A 17,511-nucleotide genomic window follows, 5' to 3' on the forward strand; every position below is an offset into this window, starting at 1 on the left:
TTCCTTTTCAATAAAGAAAAGGAAAGGAAATTCCCTACAAATTCTTCACTAAAAAATGCAAAATAATCAACTCATCTAAAATATTTTTAAAATAAAAGAGAAATTAGCAAAAAAAAAAAAAAAAATCAAGAAAATGGTTTTACTTGACAATTGAAAATAAGGGTAGAATTCAACAAAATTGAATATTGAATAAATACTATTAAATATATTTTTTTGGTCAAAAATTAATATGAGTAGCGAGTGAATTGTAATAATTTGTTACCAAAAATAAAAGTGGAGTCTTATTCTCAATCACCTATTTTAACGTTTTAGTCAACTTTTGTTTTCAAAAACATATGTTGGAGTATTTTTTTTTCATAGCGTGTTTATTGTAGTCACGATAATCTTTTAGTAAATTTTTAAAAAATTTCAAATAATTTATAATAAAAAATACAAATTTATTTTCAACGTGTTAAAATTCTAAATAATTTACAGTGAAAAATACAAATTTATTTTCAATGCGTTACACTATTCAATTTTTTTTTTAAGATATAAAAAAAAAGTTTATACTTTTTTGGACCCTGTGTTTTATCTCATTATTTGTGTTGAATTCTGTGTTTTGACAAATTACTTTTTGGACCCTATGTTTTGTAAAATAGTTAAAATAGAATCTTAAACTCAATTTTGAAGAAGAAAAAATTGAATATAACAACACAGTTTTTAAGCATAATGATTTTATTTTTATTCTGAATTGTTAGTTTGGTAAATTATTTGTAATTTTAGTTGAGAAAACATTGACAAAAATCGAGTTTAGGTTCTATTTTAACCATTTTACAAAGCATAGGGTCCAAAAAATAATTTGTCAAAACACAAAATTCAAACAGATAATTAGGAAAAACACAAAATCCAAAAAAATAAAAAAAACTCAAATATGTGTTTTAAAAGTACAAAATTTACTAGAAGATTTAAAATCAAAGATACTATCGTATGAATTGTATTGTAAAATCAACGGTAGGATTGAAAATGACTACCCAATACAAATCAAATCATTCATGAGTGACCATATTACTTTTTTTCACAAATATTAATTAATTAATTAATTAAATGAATATAAAATAAAACGTTAACTAATGATAATGAGAGAGTAATTACATATAAATACTTAAATAGTCCTCTCAAAAGTCACCATAACGAAGCTTCGTGGAAACTGCCATGGAAGGGATGCAACGCCTTCACTCCTCACACCATTTAAGAACACTGCCTTCCTTCCTCTTTCTACTCAACAACTCTTCTCTCTCTCTCTTCTTCTTCTTCTTCCTTAGTTCTTTCCTTCCTTTCTTTCTCTCTCTACTTTCTCTTCCGCCATGAAATTCGTCAAAAACCTCAAGCTCAGCCCTAAGCGACTGTTTAGGTCGAGCAAGGCGGACAAGCTATCGCCTTCCAAGTCCGATCCGCCTTCATTCGGATCCGGTTCTTCCACGTCATCATCCTCGTTGTCCGACGCTTCTACGTCGGATAATCTCAAGTCCGGCCCTACCAACGGCGGTTCGGTCACTCCAACCAGCGTTTTGCGTGACTGGCCCGATTACTCGACCGACTCTCACTTGGAGCTCAACCAAGCTTTTAAGCTCATAGATCGAGACAACGACGGAATCGTCTCGAGGAAAGAAATCGAGGCGCTGCTCTTGCTGGTCGGCGGCTGGACGAGCGAAGTCGTGGCGACGATGCTGAGCGAGGTCGACCACGACGGCGACGGTTCCATTAGCGTCGAGGCTCTGATGAGCCGAGTCGGTCCTGCGGCTTGCGAGCCAGCCGGAGACTCGGAGTCGGAGCTGCAAGAGGTTTTTAACTTCTTTGATCAGGATCGTGACGGTAAGATCTCGGCGGAGGAGCTTTTGAGCTTCTTCGAAACCATCGGCGACGACCGGTGCACGTTAGACGATTGCCGGCGCATGATAGACGGCGTAGATAAGAACGGAGACGGCTTCGTCTGCTTCGAGGACTTCTCTCGTATGATGGAGCTTCAAAGATTATCGTAAATCATGAAAATCATGGTTTTTATTTTATTTAAAAAAAAAAATCAAATACTCGTGCTCCTGAAGATGTGTTGTTTAGAGCCCAAAAAAAAATCTCGTACTATTATTATTTATTTATTTTCTTTTAAATTTTCTTATTTTGTTGGTACAACGGCTTTTTTACGGTGAGAGATTAATCTGAATCGGAGTAAAGGCAGGTGATCGTACGGTCGTCAGAGGTTGATCTAGATGTTTGAGAAAATTATCGTAAATACAAGTGTCACGCGTGTACTGCTGTAAAATCTTAAGCCTGTTAGAAGCTGCCACGTGGTATTTTGTAAGGGTAAAAATGGAAAGTCACTCGTCCCTTGTAATATATTTCTCTAAATCGAATGATCAAAGAAACGCGTGTCGTTTTTGCGGGAGTTGTCGTTGTCAAGTCATATACAACGGTCCATGATTGCCACGTATTACAAGCATTGGATGTTTTATACAAGCCAAAGGTCCCATTCAGATTTGAATTCATTGTTCCAGAAAGTTTTTATCACAATCAGTCTCCTAAAGTTTTACTTTATTTGCAGTTCCATCCCTGAATCTCTATAATTTACTTTTCTATTAACCTAATTGGGGTAAAAATTTGCTTAAAAAGTTTACCAAACACAAGATGTAAACTAACCATTTGATAAAACATGTTTAAGTTATATCATTTTAGTGATGTGACAGAGTCAGAGTTATATCATTCTAGAAGAAGATGCCATTCGTTTGATGAGAAATAAAAAGGAATATCAAAAATTTGATTGGTTAAAGCTGAAGCAGTTACTTTCGAAATAACAGAAAGAAAAACAACAACTGGAATGGGAGAGTCAGAGTTGAAAAGAGGATTCCTCACTTCTTTCTCTCATTCAAAACCGTGCATGAGACTTTCATCTCGCACGGCTCCTAAGTGATAAAAAAAAGAAGAACTTATCTTCTTTCTTTTTTGATTACCTTCCTCGCGTATGTATAAAACCGAATCCATTCGATTTCTGTATAATATTTACGTGCATGATTTGGGTACATATATCGTTATTTTTTATAATTTTATATATATATTTTTTATATAATTATGTGTAAAATAGTATATGTTAAGAATTTTTAACAAACTCTTAAGAGCGTGTTGAAAATTTTTAATAGGGTGTCGGAGTTATTTGGAGGGTTATTTGGTAAAAAAATAATTAAAATCAGATTATTAAGCTAAAAAAAAACTATAGAAATAATGTTATTTTGTAAGAATAACTAATAAGTTAATGAGATACATAGTAATTGTTAGTAGTATTATTTTTAATATTTGAAAGTAGACTTGGTACTGCCTAGAATTTCAAGTTTTTGTTTTCTATTTTCAAATTGAAATGTGAAAAAGAAAATAGTCCTTATAAGTTATAAGCATGCACGTAGTACCAATATTTTGAGTTGTTTACGAGAATATACATATATAAGATAAGGAGAACATGACTCTTAGTGCTCATAACTTGACATTTGCAATGATGCCTTAATTGTTTTGTTTATTTGGAGGCCTGTCACATATCTCAAAATTGTATTATTAATATTAGGATTTATACATTTTTGTCTTATTATCTGTTTGGACTCTGTGTTTTGATAAATTATTTTTTAGACTTTATATTTTGTAAAAATGGTTCAAATAAAACCCTACACTCGATTTTAGTCAAAGTTTTCTTAACTCAAATCACAAATAATACACAAAACTAATAATTCAGAACAATAATAAAATCATTATGCTTAAAAACTGTGTTATTATATTTAATTTTTCATTCATCAAAATTGAGTTTAAGAGTCTATTTGTAATATGTGTTTATACCTTTTTGGACCCTGTGTTTTGAAAAATTACTTTTTAGACCCTATGTTTTGTAAAATAGTTAAAATAGAACACTAAACTCAATTTTGATAAAGAAAAAATTGAATATAACAACATAGTTTTTAATCAGAATGATTTTATTTTTGTTATAAATTGTTAGTTTGGTAAATTATTTGTGATTTTAGTTGAGAAAACATTGACTAAAATCGGGTTTAGGGTTCTATTTTAACCAATTTACAAAATATAGGGTCTAAAAAGTAATTTGTCAAAACACAGGGTTCAAACATGTAATGAAAAAAAATACAGAGTCCAAAAATGTATAAACCCTTGTAACATTTTACAAAATATAGGATCCAAAAATAAATTTTTTAAAACACATAGTTGAAGGTGCAAAAAAAAATATAAATCTTTGATATTATTATTTGATGACAAAATTTACAAAAAAATGCATCAATGGTTGACTAATTTAATTGTCTATTAAATCATTATGATGCTATGGTGGTCTATAAAAATTTATGTGCCACAAAACATAAAGGAATACACTGTTGCATCCTATCCTTGTCAATAATTATTAATGGATCAAAACTTGCATCTAAAATGTAACATTTATGAATAATTTTTTTTTAAATATATCTTTTTGTCATTATTTTAAACATTTTTAGCAAAGAAAAGTGGGATCTAATAGTTTCTCAAAAGGTGAAAACAGTCAGAGATTCTTATATGAAATGAAACTGTGAGCGCCCACTTTTATTTGGTTTAAATTTAATCTGATCATGACCATTGTCTCTCCTTTTTTTTTTTCAACAAGGGTTAGTTTTGTAACTTTGTTGTATATTTGTGTGTTTATCCCATTTTCATGGAGTATCAGCTAATTAATCAGAAGATAAGTCTTTTTTTTTAAAAAAAAATTATATTAGAATATGATGTGACATAATTAAAGATTATATCTCTTCTATATAAAAAAATTGCATATAACAGAAATTCTGAGTTATAATAATTTTTTATATTTTTTTATTAACTTTAACGAAATATTTTTATATTTAACAAAAGATTATAAATATTACTTAAACTTAAATAAATAAATAATTAAACAAGTTAAAATAAGATATTTTGAGATATTTTATAATGACAATTGTTTAAAAATAATAAAACCATACATTTTATAACTTAAATAAAATTTAATATCATATTAAACATATAATATATAATCTTTTGTTGTGACTGCCAAATTGAAAAGCTATAACAAACATAAACTTAAGCAAAAATAAATAAATTAATTAAAATAAGATATTTTAAAAATATTTTATGATAATTTAAATAATTAAATCATATTTATTTAAAAATAATAAAGACATGCATATCATTTTTCTATCTTATAAATTTTTGTGATAGTTTATTTTTTATCAAGTGATTGTAGTTTTTTTTCTTCATAAAATTCATCAAAGGATATTGCGAGATATATTAGCAACTAAAAATAGTTGATGCATATCTACTTCTGTCTATACTATTGAAATTCTGTTTTTTATGATTACCAACATAATTATTCAAATTAAATAATTAATTGTTGAACTGTTACAGAATTGTTTAAACAGACACAAAGACTGTCTGACCAGAAACCAGATATGTTTAAACAGTTTGACCAGAAGATAAAAACGAATATAAGGTAAAGAACACACGAATTTTTACGTGGTATCAGCAATCTTTGCAGATTGCTACTAGTCCACGAGCACTACAAGAAAGTCTAAAATTAGAGGCGGAACAATTAGAGGTGGACTTAGTCCGCTGGTAATGTACGGGTTATTAGCGGCAGACTACTGGGTCTGCCGCTAATAATGTGGAAATTAATAAAAAAAAATTATTTTTTTTATTAGCAACGGACTTACCAATTATTAGCGGCAGGTAGTCCGCTACTAATACAATGCCCGGGAAACGAAAGGGTATTAAGTTTCAAAATTATTAGCGGCGGGTAAATATCCGTCGGTAATAAGACTATTACCAGCGGGATATATTAATAGCAGCGGGTCCTGCCGCTAATATATCAATACCGGCGGGATATATTAATAGCGGCGGGTAAATATCCGCCGATAATAAGACTATTACCGACGAGATATATAAATAGCGGCGGGTCCCGCCGCTAATAGTTTATTACCGGCGGGTCCCCGCCTCTAATAATCTTACATATTAAAAAATTTGCACATCGTTTCGTCCGTCCCTCTCATTTCTCTTCTCTCCCTCTCTCAGACGCACTCTTCTCTCAGTCCTCCCCTTTGTCAGAGCACCACCACCACCCCTCTGTCCGAGCACCACCACCGCCCCTCTGTCTGAGACCTCCCTCTCTCTCTAACCCTCACTTATACTCTCTTTGACGGCGATACACATGGTAAGTCTCTCTTTATATCTCTCTTTCACACACACTCTACCTATCTCTCTCTAACTGGGTTTTCTAATATTTAGGTGGTGGTGGTGGTTCATAGTGGGGCTGTGAGGTTCGTGGGTTTGACCATGGCAGAGAGTTTGGCCACTGATGGGGTTTGAACACGGCATGGATTTCATGACAGTTTTCAAATTTTTGATGTTCTTAAGTTTCTTATGTTGTTTTATGAATTTTTTTTTATTGTATATGTTTCAGATTTCACATATTTCAGATTTATGATGTTCTTAAGTTTATTGTGTTGTTTAATAAATTATTTTAATGGGATTTATTTCTGGATTTTATATTTTTTCAATTTTGTTTGTGTTTTTATAAATTGTTTCCTATTTTAATGGTGTTATTATTTTATTTTTTTATTCCTTAAATTATGTTTATTTATTAGCGGCAGATTATTAGGGGCGGGACTGCTGGTATTAAATAAGTCAAATCTTTTATACCGACGGAGTCCCGCCCATATTAATCCGCCGGTAATACCCCTAATCACCGACCGAGTATTACCGGCGGACCCCCGCCGCTAATATGCATTACTGGCGGAAGCCTCCACCTCTAATACTTCTTTCTGTTGTAGTGGAGGCCACGCCCAGAGAATGAAATTTATTATAAGAATATTTAAACGATTGCAAAACCAAATTGACTTATACAAATAAAGACTCCCTCTTGAATTTGTCGCAGTTGTTGTAATCTAAACTCCTAATCAAATTTCTAAAGTGCTAAGATCTTGAACTCCCTTCAAATCACAACACTTGCACTTTTCCGCCCGAAAAGTGACTCACGAACAAGACTTCTCCCGAAGCTTGATGACCAATGTCCAAGTGTGTTCAACTTGCACAATTAACACAAAGAAAACAATACAGAAGTACACTGTAATAAACCACTAAGAACTTGTTGGACTAAAGTTCTTCACATAATAAAAAGTCTCTCTAAAATTTGAAAAATATTTGGAAAATAATACACCAAGAGAGATAATAAAAAACCAGCAACCTAAAGATGATTATATACATTTTAGAATCCCTTAAGGTCGTGGAAAACAAATCAGAAACCAATCAACCAATAAATGGAAAATCTTCCAAAACAGGAAAGACATAATTTATTCCAACAGACTGGCAATCCATTCAAACAGATTCATTGAATCTGGACAGTTTTTTAACCCAATTTCCTTAAATAAATAAGGAAACAATATATACATAATCACTACAAGCTGTACACGATTTCTGGACAAAATAAATCAGATCAAAAAATAAAATAAATACTAATAATTTCAATTTCAAGAAAAGATATTCTTTTATAGGAAATTATATATTTATTTTATTAACATATATATAATAATTTAATTATAGAAAGACATATCACAACAATACAGGAAACTACCCATTTTGAAAATACTCATTTAATTAATTTTGTCAATATTGTCAAATATGCCAATAAATGATTTTACAACTATGCCTTTTTCTATTATTATTTTATTTCTATTATTAATTTCTTTTTAAATATTATTGCATTTTATATATATGCTATGTAGCCGTGTAAATATATATTTATGTCAACGTTGTGTTTAAATGTCATATATGTAGAGATTATTGATGTAAATATTTATATATACTATAGAACTATAATTCATTCTATTATATATATATTTTAAAATAATGAACAATTTTTTATTAAAATTATAAACAATGTTTACAACTTTAAAACTAAGCAAACATGCATTGCACGTTGCTTCTACCTAGTATATATATATATATATAAATATATAAAAATGGGCAATTCTCATAGGGCTTCATTTAAGCCTTACCGGTAGAGCTCTCAGTGTTCTCGATCTGTGAATAGTTTTCGGCGCGATTTTTTTATAACCGCATATATTGTAGTTATTTAGAGCATTCTACAAATTTTCAGAAAATTCTGAATATTTTCACGGTCATAAAAAAATCATGTCAAAAACTATTTACGGGTCGAGAATACTAAAAAGTCAAACCAATAGTACTCAATACGAAGCCCTCTAAGAAAATTATCCTTCATATATATTTATATAATAGGCACATGGAATGTGTACATGAAAAGAACAATGAAGAAACAAGATCGAGCACGCATGACAGTATTGCGGGACAGAAAATAGTGGCAGAGGAAATTTCTATGTTAGTGGAGCTATACCTAATATATATGAAAATATATATAAATATATTTTTAAGAACTTTACATGTGGAAAGTAATATTAAAAATTATTCATAATTTTAGAAGGTCGTGATTTGGGAGCAACAAACATATATAGTATTATGAATAAAATATTATTATTAAATTTAATATCTCTTTACATATTCTATTTTAAATTTAAATATGTTCAACATAATATTAAATTTAAACAATTGTGTTATTTCGCATTAAGTACGTCAAACACGATATGTGTAAAAATAGAAATGGGGCGGTGACAAGAATCATGAGGCTCCATCTAAAAACCAATTGGTGATTAGTGGAGTTACACATGTTCTTATTAATGATTCAATATTCTAACACTTATTCCATGTGGGACACCATAGTCTAATATCCCCCCTCAAGATGGTGGCGATTTTTCGCTGACCAATCTTGTATAACCTGATCACAAGTGGCCCATTTTTTCAGCTCGCTTATTTTTTGGATCTCAAGTGTCTTTTCGCACTATGCGGATCTCATGCGGCTTGGCTCACTCTTTGGATCGGTGTGGATGGAATGCCTGCTTGGGAATTGGCTCTTGATACCATGACAAGAATCATGAGGCTCCATCTAAAAACCAATTGGTGATTAGTGGAGTTACACATGTTCTTATTAATGATTCAATATTCTAACGCTTATTCCATGTGGGACACCATAGTCTAATAGGCGGGAAATGCCTCCCGGGTAATCTTCGTCCTACACCTCATTTAAGCCCCTGTCCCCATCTTTGCCCTGCCTCATCCTCAACGAAGAATCCTCACTAGGATTGAGGACCCTGAGCTTTTATAAAAAATATATATTATAAAACACAATATAAATATATACAAACATCAAGAAGATGATCATAAATTAAAAATATATATATATAAATGTATGTATTACATATATAAAAAAAAATATTACACCTTGTATGCATTATAATAAAATAAATAGAAAATGCTAAACTATAATAGAGAGTGCTACCTCGGGCCTCACCCAATCTCTGCATTAGGGATAAAAAATATCCTATATCTCCACCCTGTTTTCTATTTAGCCGGGATCCCTACTGAAATAATTATCATCCCTACATAGATACTCCATAACAATATTCTTTTAAATTTATTTAAAAGTATAGACAATAGTTCATTAACTCTATAAAAGTTAAGTATATTCTTAAGCTGAAAATTTATTTTTATTCATTAGAATATTTCTTAGGGATGTGATTAGTCATGTCCTTGAAAAATATTATGGGGTGTTTCGTCTTCTTACATTTTGTTATTATAATTTAATGAAAAAGAAGATTAGGGTTTATGAATAATGCATAGGAAGTCCTAAATAATAGTATTAAATTATAATTTGAAAAAGATTAATGCAAATGGGGTTGTACATTAATTTCTTTTAGAATTAATCGATCTTCCCTAACTTTATTCCTTCTATATTTTCTATTCAATTAGTACAAGTCAATAATCAAAACTATTGATGTGATTTTTTATTTTTTTAAAAAAAATCATGATCGTAAGATTCCATATTGTGTTGGGTAGCTTAGCATCGATATTTTCATTAATTAATTTAATAAAATGTAGAATAATACCTGTCAAATACATTATATATTCACTCTTTTTGCTATATTCGTTTTGATCATAAGAATAGTACATGGAATGTCTTTTAAAATAGTAGTTTATAATATTTAGGCCTTTGTGTGATTTTTAAGGCATTTATTCTGACAAACATCAGTTAAAGATATTCTTTTATTTGATGTCGTTAATAATATATATTATGTATACCTTCTGTATTATAATGTTTCTACTTTCTTAAACTTAATTTAACATATAGCAAACAAACAAAAATATACATAATTTTTGTGGTAGATGAAACTCTAACCCTATTTCTAGTTAATTACTCAACTACAATCCACAATTCTTAAGAAATAAAAATAAAATGTATTAAAAAAAACCCAAAACCTATCCTATTAAGAATGGACCAATTGGTAGTATAATCCACAGAAAATCAAACCGGGCTATATGTTTTATATCCAAACTAATATATATATATATATACATATACATGGACAATTCTCCTATAGGAGTTTCACTTTAAGCTTTACCGGTGGGACTTTCAGTGTTCTAGACCTTTGAACAGTTTTTGACACGATTTTTTTTTATAACCGTATATATTGTAGCTATTTAGAGCATCGACGCGATTTTTAGAAATTTCTGAATAGTTTACAATACCGAAAATTAGGTTCAAACATGTTGTTGCACGCATGACTATTTTTTTTATGCGCGTGGAAAACAACATGTTTGAACCTAGTTTTCAGTACTGTAAACTATTCGAAATTTTCTGAAAATTTGCAGGATGCTTTAAACAACTACAATATACACGGTCATTAAAAAAATCATGCCGAAAACTGTTCATGAGTCGAGACCACTAAAGAAACTCACCGGTATGACTTAAAATGAATCTCCTATAGAAAAATTCTCATATATATAACAATGAATTTTTTTCAAAAGTATATAATTTTGATTAGAGTGCTGAATTCTTACCAGAACCAAGTATGGAGATTAGTTGTTACATTTCATTAGAGTATGATCAATCTTCAAAACCTAGTGCTTTACCACACAACCATTGAAGTTGTAACAAAAAATGAACCAAAATTGGTAACACTTTGTAACCTGAAACTAACATGTAACCTATCCTTATTCTCTAGAACTCTCTCAAAGATTGATAACACTCTATAACTCGAAAACCTGCAAAATGTAAGGGTCTGATTGGTTCGCGATTAGAAAACTGTATTTTCGAAAAGTAGATTCTGAAATGAAAATCTGAATTTAGTGACTAAAAACATGTTTATGAAAATATGATTGGTTCAATATCTGTAAACTGTTTTTGAGTTTTAAAAAACTGAATCTGTTATTGGCATTAAATTTGAAAATATAACATAAACTGAATATGTGATTGGTTTAGTTAAATTTGAATATTATTTGAATTTTATATATTTTATTCACATAGGTTGTATGATATTAAATATTGATTTATCAATAGATTTAATTAAGTAAAATTTAATAATATTGATAAATTAAAATTTAACAATAATGTATTAATTAAATTCATAACAATACTGTATTGTGGGTTTTTTTATAAATTAAAGTTACATTTTTTTAATTAACTAAACATATAAATATATATTCTTAAACAACTTTATTTAATACAAATGTCATTATTATTGAATACAAAAGTCTCAGATAATATATTATATAGTTATATGAATTTAAGTTGCATGTGACTAATTTTACTTTCCAAATGCATATATATATATATATATGTATGCAACGAGTACAACAAAGACTAATGTAAATCACTTTTATTTTTTGAAAAAGCAACAACAAAATAACAAAGTACTCATAGTCGGTTTTAGGCCTTTTGGAAAAGAAATTTAAAAATTGAGAAAACATGATTTTTTCATTTTCAGTTTTCCTTTATAAAATTAGGATAGAGTTTTGAATTTTATTTTAAAAAACAGTCAACCAATCAAAGATTAAAATGGGCCCCACATATTTTTAGTATTCCAAAACAAAACATTATATTTGAAATAGATACCAATCATGCCCTAATATTTCTTCTCCATTTGTCTATTTTCTTTCTCTTGGCCAACAAATGGCGGCTCCATCATTTTTTTGTTAAGTAAGACAATTTCATTGCAGCAAACCAACCAATACAACCAACAAAACTCCTCAAATAGGAGCCAAAACAAGCTAAAAACTAAACAAGTTCCTATACTAGTAATTTATCAAACCATTCTCTATCTATCGATTTATTACTTACTCTCACTATAATATCCTGCTTAATAAGCAAAACTGTACAGTCAATATGCCACACGTTGTACAATCCCACAACACCTCATTGCGCACCCTCCAAATATGGTAAGTCACAATAGCCAAAGCAGTGGAAAACACACCACGCCTGAACCTGGACAGCCGATGACCACGAGCCAACCAACGTAACAAATTCTATAGATTACAAGTCAAAACCTGCCTTCCTAACCAATCTTTGATTAATTGCACACATCTCTTGCTATAATGGCAGTCAAAAAACAAATGAGGCACATGACCACTAGTGACACACGCTCATGGCTGTGCTTTTTTTGCCCATGCAAGCCTAACCCTTCGAATTCGGCTGTGAGGTTTATGTCTTTATGTTAAGATTCTTCCTCCAATTATATAGTGTGACAATATATAGTATATATCTCTTGCCAAAACCAAGCACACAATTAAATCAGCTCAACTACCATTGACTAGAGCAAGATTTAACTATTTTGAAGACCGTAAAAAAAAATGAACATGTTCGTTGGAAAACTTCGCAATCCAAAATTTCTTCGACTCAATTCGGCTCTTTCTAGGCAATAGTAAGCTATACTGCCACCACCTTGAGACTCTCCATGTCATGTGCTTCAAAACCAAATGCTTCACTTTCGTAATTATCGAAGTAGGGCATGTCATTGCCGTAACTATGGTCCTTGTATAGTTTTGCCCCCTAACTTTTTTTTTTTAATAGCAAAACTTATTTTTGAACTATAGAAACAACTGAAAATGTCCCTCTTCTATTGCATTCTGATTATTTTTTAAATAATTTGCTAATGTAGTACTGACGTGACGCTAATATGACGCAATTCAAGAGTCACGATAGAAAATACATGCATAAATAGTGGTCTAATGATAATTTTTGGAAATGTCTCTGTATTTTTAGAGCTAATCTTTATATGTTTAGCACTAATAAACTCGATTTCGGCTAGCTTCAATTAATTAAGTATGCATTTGTACTCAAATTATGCATGTGTCTTATGATCATATTAGCAAATCATTTATTGAGAATGCAACAGAAGGAATACATTTTCAATGATACTCATAATTTGGAAAAAAAATGTTATTTGTCAAGCCAACTACTTCCCTATATACGAGGGTCATTCCTTTCTTTCTTTATTTTTTAGTTGCAATCCAAATAATAATAAAATACCAAACTAATTTATGAAAAAAATAATAATAATAAAAAATGTTATGAACAAATCCAAAATAACGTTATCAAATTTTTTGACCTCCCTACGAGTCTACCACGGTAATGAATATTTAATTTTCTAGCATAGAAAATACTTTATCCAATCTAAGAAAATTGTCTATATTAAGTTCAAACAGTTCCTAATAATCTCATTCTACACCGAAATGCATTAATTGGTTATTTATTTATTATTTGTTTTCTGAGCGAAAGATTAAGAAAAATATTACGTAAATTATTCGTGTGTTTCGGTGTTTCACGTTACGAGTTTATTTAATAAACCCTTTACACTTTTTCTAGTTCTACACCTATTAAATTTGAATATTTGTCAAGAAGTCATAAACATTATTAGTTATTAAATTTTCCCTAACTTTCCTGGAAAGTGAAATAATCGTGGAAAAAAATGGGCGGTTTGGCGTGGAGCGAAGCCAAATTCAGCGGATGACTTAGGAAAGTGATATACTTATACACTTGCATGTTCACCCCAACCAAACCAAACACAATACTTGGTACAATGAATTAGGGTTGCTCTGCCTCCAAACAAATCTAATTACTCGAAACAATTCAATTATAAAATATTAGATATTCAATTATAATTGGATTAGATTGAATTTGATTTAAAAAATTAGATGTTAATTAGATTAGATCGTTTATTAGATGACACACTTAAAATCTAATTAAGAGACCATCAAATATAACATTCATTAAAATATTTATATATATTATATTAAATATAAATATATTAAATTATAATAATTTATATTAGTTGTCATATAATATATCTTATTGTGTAAATACCTAATGTTAACGACTTAATGTAGTATTATTAGTAAATATAGTTAGTTTTTTTTTATATTTTTAATATTAAAATTCATGTTAAGAAATAAAAAAAATTGATTAAAAAAATCTAATTATAATTTGATTGAATTAGATTTTGAAGTTAAATTAGATTGAATTAGATTGGATACTCATTTATGACATTCAACTTGTATTAGATAAATATTGATCGGATAGGAAGAACAACTCTAAAACGAAGTAAGATATTGAGAGTTGTTATTTGGTACCATAAAATGCCTAATACCACATAAAATGATACTATATAATTAATTAGTGATATTTTATAATATTTATTAAATTTAAATACATGAGACACAATATTAAATTACGCATACATCTAAAATTCGTGGTAGCAATCATCGTAAGATATACGTCCCTTTTTATATATAATAATATTGATTTTGAATAGTGTACCCGTGTTTGGACAAGGAGAAAATCGAGTGTATATATATAAATGGGAAATTTGATTAATCATACTTACATTAGCTTAATAATTAAAATTTGAACCAAAGTTAACCACCATATGATATCAATGCTCATCTTTCATTTAATACCAAAAATACCCCTCTCATAACACCTTTCCTCTCTATTCTCCCTCTTCCTCTCTACCTCTCTTCACCATACCTCTCTTCACCATACATTCTCTCTCACTCTCTCTTCACCATACGTTTTACACACAAAATTTTTATACTAAAATCTTGCAAGAAAGATACACATTCGGACATTGTGGATTGTTTGAGGAGAAACACCAAGCTTTGTGTTATTTTTGCTCATAGTGAAGATATTAAATGGGTAAGTGATTTTCTTTGATTCTTGTTGTTGTTGGTTGCTTTTATGATTCATAATGCTGTTTATATGTTGGATCTATAGTTTGTTGGTATTTTTTGCTGTTTTTTTGGGTGAAAATCGTGTCATGTGAAAATCTGCGTTTTCTTGGGTTCCCTGAGTTTTTTTCTAAATGCCCGATAGTGTCCGATAGAGACCCGATACAGGCACGATATTTGTTGAGTTTCAAGGTTAGGGATGAAGGTCCGATGGCAACCCGATGGTTGCCCGATAGTTTGGTTACCCGATGGTTATAAGGGTACGATGGCTACCCGATGGTTGCCCCGATTATTATTTTAAATCTACACATCCTTTTAAGTACGATAATGGATCGATAGTAGTCCGATATATGCCCGATAGTTATTATTAAGTTACTGCTGACCTAATAGTACGATGGTACTCGATGTTACCCGATACTTGCCCGATATTAGTGTTTTAAGTGATCAAAAAACATAAATAAAACTTTGCCCGATACCGCCCGATATGGCCCGATACTGGTACGATTCCCAAACATTTGAACTAAATTTCGACATTTTGTTGCCATTTACTGATTTTTTTTCTTTGTACATGATAGGGTCAACTTTGTTCGCGTACTTAATGTATAATGGTGTTTGGGAGCGTGAAGGTAGAGATTGGGTTTTTAATGGAGCCGAAAATTTAACGTTCGAGTTGGAGAAGGACATAACTTACTCACAACTTGTTGAACTTCTGTACTCAGAGCTGGAGGTTGACAAAGTGCAGTATGACCTGAAATTAGAAGTGAATTATAAGTACATGAAAGGGTTAATGTATCGGCCTGAACTTATAAGGAATGACAAGGGTGTAAGCTTATATTTGTCAATGCTTTTGAAGAAGCCAGATGAATTTGTTCCCCTTTTTGTGACTTTGGTGGAGAAGAATATCATTGTTTATCGTAATCCTCCACCAAGTACTGTTAAGGATACTCGTAGTGAGGTTGGGACTTATGTTCCAGAAACAAATCCGGAGGTGCTGGTAGCCACTGCTGTACCTGAATCAAACCCTTTCATACCAACAGTTGACCATGTAGCACAGATGCCATTTCATGATGATTTTCCTGATTGTCCTGACCCTGAAAATGATTTTGAGGGCAATGACGACCAAGAAACAGAGGTCCGTTCTCAAGCTTTGAGCCTGAGTCCACTGTCGTACCAAATACCGAGGCAAACAACATGTAGAAGTAGACCCCGTAGAGAAGATCGCCAAACACCTGGTACTAGTAGTAGTCGTCCAGACGGAACAAATGATGCTAGAGAATTTAGTGATCCACTCTCTTCTTCGACATATTATAGTAAATTCAAAGCTCAGATGTTTACAAGAGAAGACATTGAGGATAATAGTCACTATATATCTATGGGTGGCACATCGGGCGGGGAGATTCATTTAGGAAAGTTTTTCAGAGACAAGGAACATTTAAAAAAGGTTGCTGGCTTGTTTGCAATGAAGAAGGGATTCGACTTTATAGTTAAGAAGTCTGGTACTGATGTTTGGTATATTACATGCAAGGATCCTGATTGTGGGTGGAGGTTAAGAGGGAAGAAGAAGCAACTTTCTAACATGTTCGAGGTGACAGCATTTGAAAATGTACACACATGTTCCCTCGATGTTCGAAAAAAAGATAACCGTCAAGCATCACCTTTGGTAGTTGCCGAACTGATCAAGGATAAATTCTCAGTTAACGGTTCAGATTATTTAGCCTCCAAAATAAGAGAAGATATGAAGAATTCTTTCGGGATCGAAATGAGTTATGAGAAGGCTTGGAGATGCAGAGAGAAAGCACTCCACATAGTTAGGGGTACGCCTGAAGCTTCATATTCGAAGTTACCTGGGTACTTGCACATGCTGCGGTTGAACAATCCCGATTCCATTACTGATTTCAAGGTAGACGAGGGTCGCTTCAAGTATTGCTTTTTTTCTCTGGGTGCTTGTAGGCGGGGATTCAAGTTTTGTCGACCTGTTATATGTATTGATGGGTCCTTCTTGAAAACTAGGTATGGTGGCCAAATGTTGTGTGCCGTGGCATTGGATTCAGACAGCCACATATTTCCGATTGCTTTCGCAATGGTTGACAGTGAGAACCACGACTCTTGGACCTATTTCATGAGGAAGTTGAAACAAGCGATTGGTGATGTTGAGAACTTAGCATTCGTATCGGATAGGCATCAAAGCATTGTTCATGCTTTGGAACTTGTCTTCCCTGATGCACCCCATGGCGCATGCTACCACCACATTATTATGAACGTGGCTAGCAAGTTCAAGACTGATTGCTTCACGGATCATATTTACAGTTGTGCATACTCGTATAAGAAGACAGATTTTGAAAGAGAATTTGAAAAGATAAAAGC

At 31.3% G+C, this 17,511-nt stretch overlaps 1 protein-coding gene across 1 annotated transcript; it reads left to right on the forward strand.

The window, feature by feature from the left end:
• The first annotated feature begins 1,190 nt into the window (after positions 1-1,190).
• LOC133831590 (probable calcium-binding protein CML36) lies at positions 1,191-2,419 on the forward strand. Its single transcript, XM_062261957.1, has one exon. The coding sequence runs from the start codon at positions 1,344-1,346 to the stop codon at positions 2,016-2,018; it is 675 nt and encodes a 224-aa protein (XP_062117941.1). The 5' UTR covers positions 1,191-1,343; the 3' UTR covers positions 2,019-2,419.
• The last annotated feature ends 15,092 nt before the right edge of the window (positions 2,420-17,511 follow it).

This window comes from Humulus lupulus, chromosome 4, assembly GCF_963169125.1.
Source record: "Humulus lupulus chromosome 4, drHumLupu1.1, whole genome shotgun sequence".
In the NCBI taxonomy this organism is placed as follows: domain Eukaryota; kingdom Viridiplantae; phylum Streptophyta; class Magnoliopsida; order Rosales; family Cannabaceae; genus Humulus; species Humulus lupulus.